Source organism: Sycon ciliatum, chromosome 4 (genome assembly GCF_964019385.1).
Source record: "Sycon ciliatum chromosome 4, ocSycCili1.1, whole genome shotgun sequence".
Classification (NCBI taxonomy): domain Eukaryota; kingdom Metazoa; phylum Porifera; class Calcarea; order Leucosolenida; family Sycettidae; genus Sycon; species Sycon ciliatum.
This window is the reverse complement of record NC_088646.1, coordinates 19048881-19069352: the sequence shown is the minus strand read 5'-3', so window position 1 is coordinate 19069352 and position 20472 is coordinate 19048881. Positions and strand designations below refer to the sequence as shown.

The 20472-nt window shown below is 49.4% G+C and overlaps 2 protein-coding genes across 2 annotated transcripts; both read left to right on the top strand.

The window, feature by feature from the left end:
- Positions 1–6718: 6718 nt before the first annotated feature.
- On the top strand, positions 6719–7324 carry LOC135813442 (piggyBac transposable element-derived protein 3-like). The gene has a single exon (XM_065326538.1). The coding sequence runs from the start codon at positions 6719–6721 to the stop codon at positions 7322–7324; it is 606 nt and encodes a 201-aa protein (XP_065182610.1).
- Positions 7325–7862: 538 nt separating this feature from the next.
- On the top strand, positions 7863–14246 carry LOC135813441 (uncharacterized). Its single transcript, XM_065326537.1, has one exon. The coding sequence runs from the start codon at positions 7863–7865 to the stop codon at positions 14244–14246; it is 6384 nt and encodes a 2127-aa protein (XP_065182609.1).
- The last annotated feature ends 6226 nt before the right edge of the window (positions 14247–20472 follow it).

Genomic DNA, 20472 nt, shown 5'->3' with positions numbered 1-20472 from the left:
ACCGTTTTGGATGCCCACTGCAATACCATTCACTGTATTATGTGTGTATGTTATCCAAGAAATCTCCCATATTTTTGGGTGGACAAACCTCGCCATAAGTCAGTAACCTGGCATTTTGCACTAACAGAACTCCTAGGATATCAGCGCCGTCTCAGTACCTGGGGACAGTTGTAAAGAAAAAGAAAAAATATCCTTGGCCCACAATGCCCCACTAAATAATCCGAAGGGTGTCGCGAAGACGACAATTTCCTTACCTTTCTTTCGTGGACGAAAAAAGACACTTCGCTTCGTCCGTTGCGCATGAAACGAAACATGAGGGTAGTGTTTATCAATTAGAATAGGTATCATGCACGAAGGAATGGCGAAAAGGTACTATGCTCGAGCGCTGGTCGTCGTCTTGTTTGTCAATTTTGAGTCCCATTGAGAATTTTCTTCTCCAGACCTCTCAAATTTCCCGCGGTTGCAAATAAAAGTGCAACTTCTAGACGACTTTTTTGAATTTGGCGCACGGACTGTGACATCACACGTTATGTACTCTTGATGACATGTCACATGAGTCATGACTGACAGTTTGTACACGTGTCATAGATCTACATGATTGTACAACAGGCTCAGCACAGTAGAGGGGACGGCTCGATACCGCGGTACCGGGACGTTTTGACAGCCAAATAATAATTAATTATTAATTTTGTATAGACCCAAACCGATCATCAGCGTTGATTTTTCACTCGAAATATGTTTGTGGAAGGAAACTGGCATGTTGAAGTTTGCTCTGGGGCCAGAGTCAATGGAACTGAGCCACTCCTTTGTGTTGACCCATTGCCTCCAAGTTGCCCAATTTTTCGCTTCAAAAAAGTTCAAATCAGAGGTGGCTCCAAACCGGACACGTTTTAGAGTGCATGTCAAATTCACTCTGGGTCTGAAATTAGGTAATTGCTATCGCTCCACGACGGCCAGTACAGAGTAACAATAAGCCTTGTGTGTGCTTCCATTAGTTTTGATTGGTATGCGGTGCTTTATTGGCGAGAGGCGAGCCGCTGTTTACCTGCGACAAGAAGTTGATTTTTCGAAAGTCGTAAAACTCAAGTCGCAGTGCGAAGCAACACGTCAAAAACTCACCTGCTTGATATGGCGCTTCTGGTCATCGCAGAGCCATGAAATTTTGGCTCGGAGTATAACACATCGTAGTCTCACTGTGACATGTTTTCTAATCAAAATACCAAGAGAGAAAGTGAATATTGAGTCCGTTCCGGTTTGCAACCGGTGTCCTATTTGAAACCGTCCCCTCTACTAGACGTGTGTCGATCTACACAGTCATACTCATAGGTTTTTTTTAGAAGGTCAGACAGACAGTCAGAAGTCTTCACTCATGTCATGATATGAGATCCTGTCGGCTAACCACGTCCTCCAACGCATGGCTTCCGGCACGTTCCGTGGAGCATGCGTATCTGTTCGGGATCCACCAAACTAGGGTATAGGGTGCGCTCTCGGAAAAGTAATTGGAGACTCTCCGAAAAGTTCGAGAGTTGTTCTTATCCTCTCCTTTTAGGACGCTCTCCAAACTACCCAAAGCTCTCCAACAAGTCCAAGCTCTCAAGCTTGGCCTGGTATGGGAGGTGCAGGTGGTTGAAACCAAGACTCAAGAGTACGCTCGTACATAAACCTGTTGTACTCTTGACTTACTTATTGAGATTCCCGCGGTTTGGGATTCAGCGCATGCGAACTACGGCTAAAAGCCACGTGTTGATCCTGAGTGTACGCATTTCCCGTTTCGCATACGCACAATGCGTACTACATTCGATATTCGTGGCACTCAAGATCGCGGCCCATTTGGCGCTTCACTGTATTGCTTCAGCTAGATGTGCAAAATACATGTATCTCTGAATTCTTCGAGACGTAGATCTATCAAAATAATACTATCCGCTCTCTTTTCTTCTTCTCCGAGAAGCTAGAGAATACAGTACAGGCATAAGAACGCACCCTTACTAACTTCGTGGGCATTGCCTCAGTAAATTCTACTACTACTACCAAGAGTGCATAAACGTTTATGGACTCTTGCTACTACATGATTGTACTTACACAGTACACAGGAGAGACCCTCGATAGGCCTCTAGCTCTGCGGCCTTTGGCTTTGGGCAATCCTTAAATAAAATCAATCAATGTAGTACTACCTCGACATGGCCGTGGGTTGTCGATGACAGCCTTTGGTGCGGTTCGTTGAGACTGTGAGAGGGTGGCGTAGATCTACCGTTGAAGAAGTCGCCATGTTACGTGGGCGCATGACGGCATGTAACTACACTTGTGTAATTGTATTGTACTACTCCCTGCTTGTAACCCTGCTTGCTAGGCTTTTACTCTACTGACTGTAACTAAGTAAAAGTTACAGTTACTACATGTACAAACATACTTATACTACACCGTGGGCATGTTACACACTACGATCATACGAGTACCCACGCGCACACGCACACGCACTTCATTGCTGCTAGGCAACCAATTTCATTCGTTGACATAGTAAATATGGCGAAGTTTCCCTGCGTGCACGTGCATGCACTTATGTGGAGAGCATTATTTTGCGGAGACTTGATTGGGCAAGAAAAACGGCGGTCTTGCAGCTGGATCTTCGCAGTTGTTCTTTTTTTGGGTGAACGCTGAGTTGAAGATTCCAGCTAGAAAAAGCATAATGTCTGAGTCACTATTTTGGAGTAAGTGATTGTGAGCCAGACGTCGTTGGTGTTTTGTGATAGTTCTCTTCACGGCAGTGGTGCTCGTATGCTGTTTTGGCGTTGATGTGCAGCGGTCGAATTGACCAAGGGCAATCCGGAATCCACGTGGCCGGCCAGTACTCCTGATGATGAGGCCGCTGAGGCTGCAACTTACGTGCTGGAAGTTGAAAGGGTATGGTCCCACAATATACAGCCGTATGCTAATTGAAGTAGTTTGACGGTTGCGTGGTCAATAATAGCGCCTCGTGATTATCTTGCAGCATAATTCTTTTCATAGGTTATATTCACTGACACAAATGACATGACATATCCCATACAATCGGTGGTTGTTTTTGTAACATTCCACTTGTGGCTCCTCACGAAATTTTGAATAACCTGCCCTTTTTCACATACAGTTCTTGCTTTTGTCTCCTTCAAGTTTTACTTCTGCTCCACTGCATCTTTCTGATGTCTTTTGTCACCCACTGGTGCATACATACACACACACATACATACACACACACATACATCAACACACATACATACATACAGTAAAACCTGTAACTAAAGACCACCGTGACTAGTGACCAGCCTGGTACTACCGACCACTTCGCCAGGCACGGAAGGTCTCGCATTCAAAATGCACTGTGACTAGCGACTACCTGCTGAACGCGACCAGCGACCGCCTTTTCCTGTCCCAAAGACAATTTTTGACCCGTAACTAGCGACCGCGATGTAGGAAATCAAATGTTGCTCGAAGCTCCTTCTTGAAATTTTGCTGATTTTCCATGGTCCTGAAAGGAATCTTTCGATACTACAGCTGAACAAATGAACGCAGGTAATTTTGGCTGTGGAGTCGGTGTGGACTGCACTACACCTGTCAAAATTTCAAGCGCTGTCAAAAATAAACATGATAGGAAACGTCTTGGAGAGCGCATCGAAAGCGCTCTCTGATTGATGTTACTACTCGGAGGAGAAACGAAGACCGGGCGGCTCTGTCACCCCAGTCATACAGACGGATCGACGATGGCATCAAGGAATCCAGAAACAATAGCAGCACCACAAGGTCCTGATGCTGAAGGATCGCGTTCAAACAATCGAGAAGTCACAACAAGGACAGTCGGTACGATTGATCGCATGAACAAATTTGAAGCCCAGCACAAAACGAAACTTCCCCAGGGAACGTTTGACTCCTGGCTTCAGAAGTAGCAGCTGAATTTGAAGTCTGCAAAAAATTAATCTCTCTCTCTGTCTCTCTCCATCTCTCCGTCTTTCTCTCCAAGTGTTGTTTGACCTGAAATAAGAATGACATTGCGCAAGTCCTGGGGAATTGTATTACTGTAAAAGCCATATATATATAACGAAGTGCTAACTCTAACGAGTTAACGAAGAGAAATCTGTCGTTAAAATAGAATCCGTTATACAGAAATCGATACATATACTGTTGCTAGTGAGCGTTGAGAATGAGTGAGAATCGTTACCTTTGGTACACGTAAACCAGTCAATTTTGGGAAATCGTTATATATGCGCCTCGTTAGAATAATGGCTTTTACAGTACAGTAAAACTTGTAACTAAAGACCACCGTGACTAGCGACCAGCCTGGTACTACCGACCACTTCGCCAGGCACGGACGGTCTCACATTCAAAATGCACTGTGACTAGCGACTACCTGCTGAACGCGACCAGCGACCGCCTTTTCTTGTCCCAAAGATTATTTTTGACCCGTAACTACGACCGCGCTGTAGGAAATCAAATTTTGCCCGAAGCTCCTTCTTGAAATTTGGATGATTTTCCGTGGTCTTGAAAGGAATCTTTCGATACTACAACTGAAGAAATGAACGCAGGTCATTTTGACTGTGGAGTCGGTGTGGACTGCACTACACCTGTCAGAATTTCAAGCGCTGTCTAGAATAAACTTGATAGGAAACGTCTTGGAGAGCGCATCGAAAGCGCTCTCTGATTGATGTTACTACTCGGAGGAGAAACGAAGACTAAGCGGCTCTGTCACCCCAGTAATACACACGAATCGACGATGGCATCAAGGAATCCAGAAACAAAGCAGCACCACAAGGTCCTGATGCTGAAGGATCGCGTTCAAACAATCGAGAAGTCGCAACAAGGACAGTCGGTACGATTGATCGCATGAACAAATTTGAAGCCCTGCGCAAAACGAAACTTCCACAGGGAACGTTTGACTCCTGGCTTCAGAAGTAGGAGCTGAATTTGATGTCCGCAAAAAATAATAATCTCTCTCTCTCTCTGTCTCTCTCCATCTCTCCGTCTTTCTCTCCAAGTGTTGTTTGACCTGAAATAAGAATGGCATTGCGCAAGTCTTGGGGAATTGTACTATTAGCTGCATTTTGATATACATATCATATAATGGGATTCATATAATTATGGTCGCACGGTGCAAACTCTAACTAAAGACCACCTGCTACTAAAGGCCGCTTTTGCTGGCACCAAGGGGTGGTCGGTAGTCACAGGTTTTACTGTACATACATACATACATACATACACACATACAGACACACATACATACACACATACATACACACATACATACACACATACATACACACATACATACACACATACATCTCTTGGTCTGGCAAAGCCTATATATAGGCTTTGGAGCTGATGCGCGTAGATTGCCTGTTCCCTGTTACCACGGAAACAACTGCACAAGGCCAAAATGGCGTCCAAGCGATTCCAGGCGATATCAGGCAGTGTTGGCAAAAAAAATTTTGAAGAAGGAAGTTGTAGTTTTGTCAGGTTGAGGTATTCAGTTGGCGGATATTGTGTAAATTGTTCGAGCCTATTTATAGGCTTTGGTTTGAGGATGGAGGTTGGGGCTGCTGAAGCCACTGGGAGCAGTAGTGATGTAGAGTTTGCGCCGGGTGTTGAAGCAGAGAGCGATGATGAGCTGCCGGCGAGTCCACTAGAATCTGTTCCACCTCCTCCAGCAACTAACAACGATGCTACTGGAGCAAGCCGAACAGATAATACTAGTAGACGGGAACATGCAATTGACATTGGATGGAGTGAAACGATGCCATCGAACGACTTGCCTGAGTTCACAGGTACCCCAGGCCTGCGAGTGGAGCTGTCTCCTGAGCAAGTCAGTTCACCGTTGAACCTATTCTTGTTGTACATCACGGACGAAATGCTGACGGTAGCGTGTGCTCAAACAAATTTGTATTTTTACCAACGAGCTGCTGATGTATGCCTTGAGGGGGCTGCTCATGCCAGAGAGTGGTCAAATATCACCCCTGCAGAGCTGAGAGTGTGGCTGGGAATCCTTTTTACCAACTCCTTGCATCCATACCCCAGCATGCCTCTCTATTGGTCCTCTAAGAAGTTGTTTGGCCTTGATGCCGTTAAGAGTGCCATGAGCCTCCGTCGTTTTGAGCAGATTAAGCGATATCTTCACCTGGCAAACACAGCTGCCGAGCCAAAAAGAGGCACACCGCATTTTGACCCCCTGTACAAGGTTCGCCCTTGGCTGGATGGACTGCTGAAGCATTCCCAGGAGCTTTTCTCCCCCAGTAAACAGGTTAGCATGGACGAGATGGATGTGTCCTTCAGTGGGAGATGCGCATACAAATCGCGAATTAAATACAAACGAGCCGGCGATGGATTTTTAATCTACGCACTATGCGATGCTGACACTGGCTACACCTGGTCTTTTCGGTTTACTTTTGACCAACCAGGTGCTGTGGAGGTTGGCCTGAGCAAGACCTTCAATGCCGTGTTCCAGCTGATGAAGCAGCTACCCGGCAAGGGGTTTCACGTTTTTGTCGACAACCTGTACTCCAGTGCTCTCCTTGCTGAGAAACTTCTTGCTTTCGGCCACCTGTACACGTGCACAGCTCGTGCTGATCGCATACCAAACTGTGTCAAGCAAAAGGCGCTAACAGGTCAAGCTGCACGACAGGCTCACGGCACTGTTAAATGGGCATCTAGGCGAAATGTGGTGGCACTTACCTACTATGATGCAAAGCCTGTACCGATGATGACCACTGCTCACCATGACCTCGAGGTGGTCACCTTCACCCGACCTCGTTGTCAGGTAAACCCGGAGACTCATCTTCCGCACACAGTGGATGTGGAGCTGACACGACTCAACGTCATTCATGATTACAACTGCTTCATGGATGGCGTCGATGTCGCTGATCAGCTCCGTGGCTATTACAGTTGCAGTCTCAAATGTATGAAATGGTGGCATGCTATTTTTTACTGGATCGTGGATACTGCTGCCACCAATGCCTACCTCTTACACAAAGAAGGCATGAAGGCACAGGCAGCATCTCCCATGACCCATCTCGAGTTCATGGCCGACCTTGCAGAATCGCTTCTCAGCACACCGCATGGAAAGGAAAGAAGCAGCAGCAGCAGCGGGGCAAAGCGGCGCCGGTCAGCGGACGCCGCCATGGACAAGCCAGAGAGTCGCCTTATTGGTTCTCACATGATCCGGGCAATTCAAGGGAGCAGTGCAAAGAACCCCCAGCGTGATTGCGTGAGGTGCAAAGCCAATGGCAAGCGCTCACGCACCAATTACGAGTGTGGCACATGTAATGTCGGCCTTCACTCTGATTGCTTTGAGGAATGGCACAAGTGATGAGGTTTGCTGCTCAGCTATCCAGCAGTGAAGCATTTGTACATATTATACCTGTAAATAACAGCTGTACATAACATTTTTATCATAAAAAAAACTCTTAAAATACCAACAAAAACCAAAGCCTATATATAGGCTTTGAGCTGCCCTATAGACTATCTGTTGTGTTTCATTGGTCTGTGTGGCCGAGTGACTCCCGCTTCTCATTCATGATGTTTGGCCTGTTCTCATCTCAAGTGTAGCTACCCCTTTGCTGTGCGGTTTTATTGGTGATTGTAATATCATGCACGTGCCTGCTCTTTTCAGTTTCCCGCCGTTGTAGGCAGCGCATGCGTAACAGCTGATTTACATTTTTTGCTGTGACTTTTTGTAGGACAGGGAAGCTCTTGTGTTGGGTTTTTGGTTGGAACAAGAAGAAGTTTTTGTCTATGTTGAATATTTGTGCGCTCCTTTGATCTTGTGAGAGTTGGGTCATTTTGGGCCATGCACGCAATTCGAAACATTACTGGCACCTCCGACGGGATGCGTGCATTTTGAAGACATGGACGACGAAGAAACCACTACTGTCGCGGGGAGTGGAGAGCTGTCTCGCGAGCATGGGCAGGACACCGAAGCTGACGCTCCGGAGACCAGCTCGCAGGCACCTCCAGCCCAAAGTGTGACTTACGACTATGTAAAGTTTCGTGCCTCCCTGCGGAGAAGACTGACCAACCTGCTGAAGGTATTGAACACGGAGTATGGGAAGTCGTCGCCGAGTGCGAGGTACCTCAGAAAGTACCTGGCTGACGCCGAAGGAATAGTAAAACAAATCGAAGAAGTGGTCGAGGACCACAGGAATCAATTGCGAGACGATGCAGATTTTGAAGGATTGGAGAAGTTGGAAAAGTGGTTTGAGAAGTTGAACGAGGATTGTTCTCCGCTGGCAGAAGTTAGTTCGCTCCTTGAGTCAGGAGTTTTGGAGTCAGCCAGTCAGCCCAGTGGCGATGGTGACTTGTCAGCGCAGCCTCTAGAGGAAGAGCTAGAGGGCGAAGATTTTGCCCACAGCGCGCCACGTAGTGCTGATGACGGAGGAACGGAGTTTTCTGGAGACCCTGGTGTCAGTTCCAGCCTGAGAGCTTGTAGTGATGATGATGCATCAGTAGTGACTATGTATAGTACTGGTATGTATCACAGTGGCGTCACTGACGGATGCAGCACTGCTGTTCCCTGGCAAACGCCTGCTGCCGCTGCTGCTGATCAAAGGGATCATGCCATTCATGGAGCTGCTCAAGATGATGGGACAGTGGGTGATTACCCTGATAGCAGGCTTAGGGCCAGAGGTGCACTAGCACTTAGAGGCAGTCCAGGAATGCAAGGCAGGGGCAGCAGCGCTGATACTAGCTCTGGAACTCGATCCTCGTTGCAACCTCCAGGTCACGCTGTGCATGCAGCTACATTCACAACTGCTAGTGTTACTCAGAGTAGTGTGCTTGTGGGACAGCCTCAACATCATCAACACTCCGCTACTCAAGTGTCTAGTGCTGCCTACGTTGCTAGTGCAGGTAGTGGTACTGGTACACCTGGAGTCGCAGTGAACAGAGTTGTGAGTGGAGCACCCAGTCAAACTCAAGGGCAGGGTGGTGGAGCATTCAGAGCGAGAGCAATGCCTTCTGTACAGCAACGTCCTCACGCCAAGCCTGTTACTGCATTTTCATCTTCAGTTCTTCCACCACTACCCTCAGCTCACGCAGCTAAGACTGCATTTCCATCTCCAAGACGCAGTGTTGCACCAAGAGCTTACCGGCCTTCTGCACAGGCAGCCGCGCCTAGTGCTCACAGTCAATATCAGACTCAGTATGCACAGCCTGCTGCTCCACACATCAGTCCATATGGGCATTCTTGGTTGAAGCCAATAGAAGTGCCGAAGTTCAGTGGAAAAGGGCGCGATTACATCCAATGGCGGCAGAGGTTCTTGCAAGTAGCCGACTCATCTTTGCCTGAGGAGTACCAAATGGCTCGCCTTCGCGAGGCCGTTGCTGGCGGAGAAGCCGCTATCCTCATTGAAGACCTTCTGGACGGCCCCGGAGCATATGACGCCGCGTGGGCGGAGCTGGAGTCTTGGTTTGGTGGCACAGATCGACACTTGGAGCAACAAATCCGAGATCTGCTCAACCATCCCCGAGTCACTAACGAAAGGGACGTGGAGGGTCTGCAGCAGTATGCGGTCAAGCTACGCAGCCTAATCGCCAACATGAAGCTGTGCGGCTCTGAACCGGGCCCTGAGCTGTGCATCATTGCTACCGAAAAGGTGCCGAGGACAACGCTCATCAGGTATTTTGAGAGGCACGGAGACGGTAACACCGACATCAAGGTGTTTGCCACCTGGCTACTAGAAAAGGTGAAGACGGCAAAGTATGCCAATGACCGTACCGAGCAGCCAGACCGTCAACCCTCCCATGGAAAAAGGCATCATGAAGCTGTTCAGCGCCCCGTGCAGCAACGGTCTTTCATAGGCACTGAAGCTACGGCGCCAAAAAGGCCTCAAGAAGCTCCGATCAAGACGTCTGGCCACTCAAAGACACAGCAGCAAGCACGACAGAGGTGCCGCAAGTGTAGTGGTCCGCATCAGCTCGCTAACTGCAATGAGTTCAAGGCACTCTCAACGTCGAGACGTAACGAGCTGGTTCGTCTACTGAATTTGTGTCTCTGCTGCCTAAGAGAAGGTCACTGGGCGCGTGACTGCAATGCTGCTTCCGGTTGCCCTCACTGCCGTGGCAAGCACCACTCGCTTCTGCACGAGTCAAAGCCATCACTGCCCTCCAGTAAGGCAGCTGCGTCCACCAGTCCGGCTGCGAGTGAAAACACGGCGCATGCAACAGCAGCTACAGACGACTCCAATGCTGGGCTAACATCCTTTATGGTCACGCAGGCAGAAGTCAGAGGTGGTACAGCGAAGGCTACAGCCAACGTCCTCCTGGACTCAGGATCCTCGTGCAGCTATGTCTCAGAGCGTCTGGCTAGGCGTCTCCGTCTAGGGGGGAGCAGGAAGAAAGTGTCGGTCGGCGTTATCGGTGGTGGCGCAATTAACGACACTCTCCAAGTGGTGACGCTAGCGGTCCAGCATGATGGTGGTGACAAGGCTACGGAGCTTGAGGCATATGTCCTGCCCAGAGTAACGACGGATCTGCGATTGGTGAACTGGAAGGAGATTCAGGACAACTGGGCACATCTTCGTGACGTATCGTTCAAGACAGCAGGAGACAATCACCTCGACTTGCTGATTGGCTTGAACTCACCAGTGCTTCACCGTGCGGATGAGGAACGTCATGGAGGCGATGGTGACCCTATTGCTCGGAAGACTCCTCTCGGATGGGTCTGTTTTGGGCCAGTACTATGTCCATCCACACCGACGCATTCGACGTTCCATGCGGTGACCACTGCTGGTACCAATTTGGACCACCTGGTGAGTCGTTTCTGGGATCTTGAAGCGGTTGGAATGTTACCAAAGTCAGACCAGTACTTGACTCCGGACGAGCAGCAAGCGGTGACTTCAACTCAGCGAACCCTGAACTACAAGGACGGTCGGTTTGAAGTCGGAATCCCCTGGAAGGACGGCGCCAAGCAGCCTGATGTCACGAGCAACAAGGTGCTGGCTGAGAACCGACTCCGCGCACTCATGCGATCGCTGCAGCGACGGCCAGGTATGCTGCCAAGGTATGCGAAGGTCCTGGAAGACTACCTGCAGAAGTCCTACATCCGGAAACTGACAACTGAGGAAGTTGAACAATGCGGCTCATCACAGTGTTATCTGCCGCATTTCGCTGTTATACGGGAGGATAAGGCAACGACTAAAGTCCGCGTTGTTTTTGATGCTGCCGCCAGAGCAAATAATGTTGCTGTGAACGACTTGATGTTGGCTGGACCGAAACTGCAGGCCGACCTCGTGAAGCTCCTGATTCGCTTCTGCCTTGAGCCTATCGCACTGATGGGCGATGTTTCGGAGATGTTTCTCCAGGTGTCCCTTTCCCCAGAAGACCGAAGATACCACCGGTTCCTATGGCAGCCTGGCGAAACAGTTGAGACGTACGAATTCATGCGGCTGGTCTTCGGGATCAAGGCGTCACCCTATTTAGCTGGACGAGCCTTGCAAGCTACTGCCGAGCGCTTTGGAGACCAGTATGATCCTATTGCCAGCGACATTGTGCGGGACTCCTTCTATGTCGATGATCTTCTCAAGTCGCTACGTGACGTACAGCAGGCGATTCTTGCTCGAGTGGAGACTCAGGCCCTCTTGAAGCGTGGCGGGTTCACGCTACGTAAGTGGCTAAGCAACAGCCCAGAGGTCATGGCGTCTATTCCTGCTGAGGAGCGGGCCGCGGCAGAGTCCAGGTCAATTGCAGAGAGCCCCTCGCATCCTGAGGTGTCCCAGAAAGCCTTAGGTGTGAAGTGGATGGTCAAGGGGGACTACTTCACGTTCCACTACAAGGGATCATCTCCGACAGTGTTTACGAAGCGGTCAGTCTTGAGCCGCATGGCAACATTGTTCGACCCAAGGGGTCAGCTGTCGCCATTCACCATAAGGGCCAAGATAATGTTCCAAGAGTTATGTCTCTCTGGAATCGGCTGGGACGACACGCTGCCAGATGCTCATCTTGCTTCATGGAGCCGGTGGTTTAGTGAGTTCGACACTCTTTCTCACCTCAAGATCCGTCGCTGTTTCAAGGGAGATGATTGGGTCAACGACATCACCGTCCATGTGTTCACGGACGCTTCCGCATTGGCATATGCCGCAGCAGCTTATGTGCGAGTGGCGGAGAGTGATGGCGGAGCACGTGTCACGTTGATCATGGCAAAGGCGCGGCCGGCTCCCATCAAGCGGCGAACGATCCCTCAGCTTGAGCTGCAGGGTGCAGTACTCGGTGCACGCCTGGGTCAGTACGTCAGTGGAGCGGTTGGTGTTGGAACAGATGACGTCAACTATTGGACAGACTCGATGAACGTCCTCTACTGGGTTCGCTCGCTCAGTAGAAAGTTTAAGGTTGACGTCGGCAACCGCATTTCAGAAATCCAGCGTCTTTCGCGTCCTGCGCAGTGGCAGCATGTTCCCGGAAAGGAGAATCCCGCTGATCTTCCTACTCGTGGACTCTCTGCCCAGCAACTCGTGGAACGGGGAACGTGGTGGTCTGGGCCTCGATTCCTCTCCTTCGGTGCTGACCAGTGGCCAAAGAAAATGATTGCCGTGCCCTCCGTCCTTCCATGCATGCAAGTATCCAAGGTAGCTACTGCCATGGTCAGCCTACATGCAGTTGAGTGTCATCCTGCTGAGACTCGACTGGACCCCGGGAACTACTCTGCGTGGCCTCATCTCCTACGTGTAACAGCCTGGTGTCGCCGGTTTATCCACTGCCTCAGGTCAGCCCGCGCTGGAGAACAAGCTTATACCAGCACGGGGGAGGCCCCCGTGGTTGAAGTGGACTTGGGCAGCCAATGTTCTTCTCTTAATGTGCCGGAGCTTTCAGCAGCAGAGGTTGACAGTGCTGAGCAGTATTGGGTGGCGCGATCACAGAGAGACCAGTACCCAGACGTGTACCACACTCTGATGAACGGCAAGGAACTACCATCCTCATCACCTCTTGTCAAGCTGCGGCCGTTCCTGGACAGCAGCGCTGAAGTCCCGGTGTTACGAGTTGGCGGGAGACTGAGGACGGCTCATCATCTGGCCAGTGAGTTTCGGTGTCCCTTGATATTACCTCAGAAGCACCGGGTGACGGAATTGGTCATTGCAGAAGAAGATCGGCAATGCTCACACTCGATTGGTACCAACCACCTGCTATCGAAGCTAGCTGACAAGTTCTGGATCGTAAAGGGGAGACAGACGGTAAAGCGGTATCGTCAGGCCTGTGTCGGCTGTAAACGTTTGTGGAACAAGCCGTACTCACCAGCGATGGGTCCGCTACCCAATTTCAGAACCGAAGGTCAGCTACTCGCCTTCTCACGTACAGCAGTCGACTTTGCTGGGCCGTTTTACGTAAAACGTGGCCGCGGACGTGTCCAGGAAAAGCGGTATGCAGCGATCTTCACATGCCTGCAAACCAGGGCTTGCCATTTCGAGGTAGTGTACTCCTTAGACACGGACGGTTTTAAAATGGCCCTGGTACGCTTCACCAAGCGCCGTGGAACCCCAACCATGATCCTCTCAGATAATGGGACGAATTTCGTCGGGACAGAGCGGGAGTTGCGTGAAGCTGTACAAAGTCTTGGTACTGGTGATGTCTCAGCAGCGTTGGCAGCCCAAGGGACACAGTGGGTTTTTAACCCCCCGAGGGCGCCTCACACTGGTGGTGTGTTTGAGCGGGTCGTTCGCTCATTGAAACAAGTACTGCAGACAGTCTTGTATAAAGCGGATCTTACCGATGAGGAACTGCATACTGCTCTTGTTCAGGCGGAAGGGTTACTCAACTCTAGGCCACTAACTGCGGTTTCTACTGATGCCGCGGACCCTCAGCCATTGACGCCTCACCATTTTCTGGTGGGACACGCTCGAGTCACGAGTCCACTGGAGGTACAGGCAGAGTTGGCTGAGCGAGCTCATCCTCATCGGCGTTTCGACATCATCCAGCATTTACTGAAGGTAGTTTGGAGGCGCTGGAAGAGAGAGGTTGTCTCACGGTTGAACCTGACTACCAAGTGGCAACGTGCTCAGAGGTCAGCTCAGGTTGGAGATGTTCTGCTATGCCTCGACGACCATCTTCCACGAGCAAAGTGGCCATTGGGAAGAGTGGAAGCCGTCTACCCAGGCAAGGACGGAGCGACACGTGTGGTGGATGTCAACATCCGGGGAAAAGTCTACCGTCGGCATGTTCGCTACCTTGTGCCTCTGGAAGTGGAGCCGTCGAGTGACCGAGTTAACAGCTTGGAGTCGGTCGTGAAGATGCGTGACCTGTGAAGTGAAACTCATCGCCCCGAGCTAAGTACTGAGTAACTGATTCTAATACCGAAGACGTTGGCTGATCAGTGATAATGAAATAAAATATCTGCTAGCCATATTTCATGCTGTGTGGTACTGTTAGAGCTATGGGTGATAGGAATCATGTTATGCGTGTTACAGCACGAGTGGGTTGCAAATGTCTTCGATAGTTTCGGTACTGATGAGCTAATTCTATCGGAGGAAGTACACATTATGCTCTTTTGTTTTCCTGGCAAGATGCTGGTGTGGCATATACTTGTTTTTGCCTTTTGTTTTTCGTTGTTTTTGTTTTTTTTTGCTCTTCTGGGTGTATGTAGTTTTCGCTCCCCTGCTATTTGCATGTTTGCTCAAGGGGGAGGAATGTTGTGTATAGACTATCTGTTGTGTTTCATTGGTCTGTGTGGCCGAGTGACTCCCGCTTCTCATTCATGATGTTTGGCCTGTTCTCATCTCAAGTGTAGCTACCCCTTTGCTGTGCGGTTTTATTGGTGATTGTAATATCATGCACGTGCCTGCTCTTTTCAGTTTCCCGCCGTTGTAGGCAGCGCATGCGTAACAGCTGATTTACATTTTTTGCTGTGACTTTTTGTAGGACAGGGAAGCTCTTGTGTTGGGTTTTTGGTTGGAACAAGAAGAAGTTTTTGTCTATGTTGAATATTTGTGCGCTCCTTTGATCTTGTGAGAGTTGGGTCATTTTGGGCCATGCACGCAATTCGAAACAAGGGGACTAACTAATACTTTTCACTCACAAAGCGACTGTTCAGTACATGGGGTAGTGGTCTACCAGAGCAATCACACTCACCACCGTGGTGGTTTTCCAGAAATGAGTAGAAGCAAAAAACCCACACTCGCAGCCACATAATAGATAAATAGCCGAAAAACATCTAAATCCATCAAAGAACCGCCAGCAAGCGGGAGAAAAGGCCGTGAAATCAAGTGAAACAGCATGGCCAGTGGTGAGCATGGGTGACTGGGCAGCAGGGGAGCGCCTGAAAAACAATGACTCCCTACATTCCTAGCCGCGACCGCTCAACCGGGCTAGAGGAAAAACACGCCTTTCGGCCAAAAAACCTTTCTACTTCATTAATTCCTGCCCCGCTGCCAGTCAGACCCAAGAATAGAGACAGCAAGAAATGGTATGTAATAACCGGTGTATGTCATAATCATAAGCCACACACATAGGCATAGATTGTCAAGAAGAACAGCGGACGACTCCCATGAAACCAGGGTGGGTGGGCGGGCAACTTCAACTACCACGAGGAAAAACAAAGACCACGATGGCAGGTTCAACGGAGTTGCGCAGAACAAGAGCAAATGCACGAAAATATTTGTGAGTGAAAAATACGTTTTTTGCACTCTTTCGCTACGCTCAGCCGTGAAAAAACAAAACTTTTCACTCACAAAGGGACTGTTCAGTACATGGGGTAGTGGTCTACCAGAGCAATCACACTCACGATGTAAAGGATAGTGAGGCCGATAGGAGAGCAGCACACATAGATTTGGACAAGGAAAACGAGCAGTGTGGCGCATGGCGCCAGTGTGCCAAAGTCTTGGGCACTGTGACCACCATCTGTGGCCAAGTGTATAGTAACTATGAACATTATGGAGACCCGGCCAGACTTGCCCTGGGATGCTCACTAGTAGGCCAGGTTGGGTCCGGTGGCAACCGGGCGAGCACACATCAGCCAGGATAACATGATCAGCAGTGCACTCCGAGCAGACAATATCTCTGCGAAAAGCCCGAAAGTTCCCCTGCTAGGTTGCGAGTGCTACATCATGGAGTAGTACTGCCAGTAAATTCAATGTGAGGTGCTGTACTTCCGTGATTGGGCTGGACGTCCGTTCAGTTCCTGCAAGAGAAGGAATCCTGTATCGGATGCACACGTCCGCCCCTCACACACTTTACTGCACACTCATGCACTCTTACGCACATTCACTGTACCCACACGTACTGTACACACACACACACACACACACACACACACACACATCCTGTACACCCACGTACTGCCCGTGCACGTACACTCCTCCGCGTGCCCCGACAAAAAACGGGGTGAAAAGCCGGTACCGAGACATAAAAAACCCACATACCTCTATGTAACTCTCTCTCACTCTCTCTCTCTCTCTCTCTCGGTTTCAACATGTCTGTCATCATTCATAACCACATGATCGTTCATCAAGTCATACACCATCATGTGTCATCACTGACCATCGGGCTTCTCTCTCATCATGGCATCTAGCCATACACAACCATGTGTCATCACTGCCCATCGGGCTTCTCCCTCATCATGGCATCAAGCCATACACAACCATGTGTCATCACTGCCCATCGGGCTTCTCCCTCATCATGGCACCAAGCCATACTCATCACTGCCCATCGGGCTTCTCCCTCCCCCTCATCATGGCATCTAGCCATACACAACCATGTGCCATCACGGCCCATCGGGCTTCTCCCTCATTATGGCATCAAGCCATACACAATCTTGTGTCCTCACTGCCCATTGGGCTTCTCCGGGAGTATGGCATCAAGCCCTATGCAATCATGTGTCATCACTGCCCATCGGGCTTCTTACTCACTCCATCATCACTCACATACACACTAAATAATGGCAAGCCGGGTTACCCATTTATACACCACACAAGGCCGTTCCCAATCGCTTGCATCATGTCCAGTCGTGGGTGATCCGGTGTCTGTTCCACGGCCTAGGTACTGGCTTGGTACTGAAAAGACAGCAAGAGGAAAACATATAAATACTTCATTAAGATTCAACACCGAAAACATAAGGACGGCATGCACAAGCGAGATCAAGATACGTAAAGCTTTAGCCAGTTGACTTGGCCTGGCAGCTGACTGGGGTGTCTCGCACACCTTACACAATCAAAGTGGTGGCTTAACTTTTATGACTTGGTTTGGCGTTACAACAGTGGAGTTGTGCAGTGTGCCATCATGTTACCTCACCTCACGAGGATTACGCGCTACCTGCCGCTTTAGTTATCGCTCCGTCTGGAACGTACCCTGATTTTGAGCATGTTCGGGAACCCTAGTCTTACTCTCTGGACGAAGGAAACCTGGACAGTATTGCTTCCCACCCCTGGTCAACATCGCATGTCCCCCTGCGGTTGCTGTCCCATTATCTGTTGTGTTGTTGTCGCTTGCTGCAATAGCCCATGACTATTGTCGTACTTGTTTGCACAATCCCAGGCTGTACTTTGGAACTGTTTCCATTGCCCATGTACTCCTTATTCTTTGCTTGCTTTTATGCTGAGAGAACATATGCTGGCTCCCTGTACTGCTTAGCCGTGTACTCATTCGGTAGAAATGTGTGAATAATACTAATATCTGACGTGAGTGAGGTGGATGGGCACCTCGGGAACACAAGTTTGAAGTCAGCAAGCAGTCAACTTTTGCGTGAATTTCTTCCGGAACCATGTCTGGTGGGCCCCACCCGTGAAAAAACAAACAAACATTTGTCTCGTCCTGCCGGCCAATTGTCCCCCCTTGTGTGTCCGATGGCTGCGGACGTCGAAATCTGTTACACCCCGATTACACCTGGCCGGAAATCTACTAGCATTTTGCACGATGTTTGACTTGGACAACATTTACTGCCCTGCCATTGTTGCCCGATTTTTGTACTCAGACTGACAAACGAACTACTCTTGTTGTTTATGGTTGCCTCTACAAACACGATATTGTCATGTACATTGCTCTGCACATCCATAACATTCTGATGGTCCCGTGACATTGATCATGCACCCTGTGTATGGCCTAGAGCGGTACGGACTGGGCGTTTGTTTGCTCCCTTGAATACGACGGCATGTACACCCCTTTCGATCGTGTCAACTACATGATTATGTACCTCTTAAATTATCGAAAAAACATCCACAGTCTCAAGTACTGATACTTATCTTTTCTCTCCGGTCCATGTGCGGTCCGAAAACTGGCTGGCTGTCCCAATGAACTCCGGTTGGTGTTGTCAACAGACAGCTACGACCTTGCTGCCCTTCGCCACGATATCAGACAACTACTTCAGTATGACTGCGGTGTCACCTCTGCCAGGAGCTTCGCCACCATTTGGGACACGATGTTGTGATCGACAGCGCTCATCACCGACTCCGTAGACTCTCGATCTCATCACTGCGCCCACGGAAAACTCTCAAGGACTCGCTGGAGCTTTGAAGAGTATGGTTGCGGTACAGGTAGGTGTCGACTCGACATGTCGGAACTGAGTGACCAATTGTTTTGTCAACTAAATTTTACTTCCCCAATCTTTGCTGGTCGTCCGAAACGCCCTGATTTGTGTAGCTGTCAACGGTGACTCTGCTCCGCCTGGTACCAAACTTGCTTGTGTGTGGCGGATTACGCTCAGCTCGTTTTAGCTGTTTCCGCCTTTCGCAGATCGATCTGCAGCTCCCAAAAACGTCAGGTTACTGGTACATCAGTTTGCAGGCCCAACCAGGCGATGTGGACCTTTTGTAGGCTGGACCGATTCATTATAGACGGTGCACGGCACTGTCGTTTCTTTCTCCCGGACTATTACACTGTAGATCTACTCTGAAAAAATAATAAGATGAGTTGTGGTGTTGTGTGGCTGCGAGTGGAAACTAAAAACTGGAGCACTTGAAAACTTCAACTACCACGAGGAAAAACAAAGACCACGATGGCAGGTTCAACGGAGTTGCGCAGAACAAGAGCAAATGCACGAAAATATTTGTGAGTGAAAAATACGTTTTTTGCACTCTTTCGCTACGCTCAGCCGTGAAAAAACAAAACTTACTTACTAACTTATAGGCCTTTCACACGACGGGACAAAGTCACGTCTGTTCGGGCTCGCGGGCGGATCACCAAGGCGATCATCAAATGGCGGGAAATCTAAATCCGTAGACCCGACGGTCTGCCCGCGACATCCTGACCCCCTGGCTGTGCGTTTTCGTTTTCGATTTCGTGTTTCCTGTACTGGTTTGGCTTGTGTTCGCGATCGCGTCTTCTCACTGAGCGTTTCCTGAACAGCAGCACAGGTCCGACTTTCTGAACCATGGCCAACCGGACATTCAGCCCAGAATCCGAAAGGATGCTTATCGAAATCTACTGCTCCCTACTTGAATCGACTGATAAAATGATGATGACGCGAGCAGCGAAAGAAGACAAAGCAACAAAACGGCTGAACGGCCAAAAGGATTTGGGAAATCGAACGAGGCACTCCAAACCCTGTAGATTGTGAGCCGATTGCCCTGTCCGGACCCAGTTGCCCAAGGCCACGGAAAACGAACAGCAAAAATAGAGCAAAGCTACGCAGCTTTGTCAAATCCTTGGTCCCAGAAATCCAGTCAAGAACGCCAAAGCAACAAAGTCGTCTTTTCAGTCTTGTTCTACTCCAACATCAGGCAAAGAGAGTTTGAATTTTTCCCGGGAGGCATGAAAAAAAAAATATTTTGATTTATTTCCATCAAAACACGTGCCTCCATTACAATTACCTAGGCAACAGTCAAATCGTGACCGACTCGCGTGCGCCGTGTCGGCAGAGCTAGTCGTCGTGTGAAGTGTCTTGCCGTGAATCGTAGAACCATGGTATCGTGAAATCGTGAGCACGAACCGTCGTGTGACAAGGCTATTAGGGAGAGGGCCCTCTCTCAGAGGGGGGCATGCATTCATTGCACTTTGTCTTTGCAGTGGCCACGTGAGATTCGCAGTCTCTGCAAGTGCAAGCAAGAGTACATGAAAACCAGAGTGTGCAGCTTGGGGCCTTTTCTGCTATGGCCTATGGGTGTCTGTCACGGCGAAATTCCGTGATTACATCATATTTGGCCCAGATCTGAGGCCGGCGGGAAATGGCGTAGTGCGTACAACTGAGCTGCAGTTGTGCAGAAAGAGACCTGCTTGAATCCTGCTTGTACGCACTACATCACTAAAATGATGTAATCACGGAATTTCGCCGTGACAGCAACCCATCCGAGCTGCACACTCTGGTTTTCATGTACTCTTGGTGCAAGACTAGAATGTAGTAACCATGGTAACTAGGCGGGGTAATTTCATTCGTTGCTATGGTGAATCATGTATTGTGAATATGACACGAAAAAGTCCAACGCTTGCTTGGGATACAGCATCGGCTACACCCAAATGATTTTCTAATTAATTTTCCCTAAACTCCAAGGCAATCACTGAAACATACAGTATGATTCTCTTCTCCAACCCCAACAACGGTCTCTT

What these genes read in the sequence shown, in the direction of transcription:
- LOC135813442 (XM_065326538.1), top strand. Translation starts at nt 6,719, where the DNA reads ATGACCACTGCTCACCATGACCTCGAGGTGGTCACCTTCACCCGACCT.
- LOC135813441 (XM_065326537.1), top strand. Translation starts at nt 7,863, where the DNA reads ATGGACGACGAAGAAACCACTACTGTCGCGGGGAGTGGAGAGCTGTCT.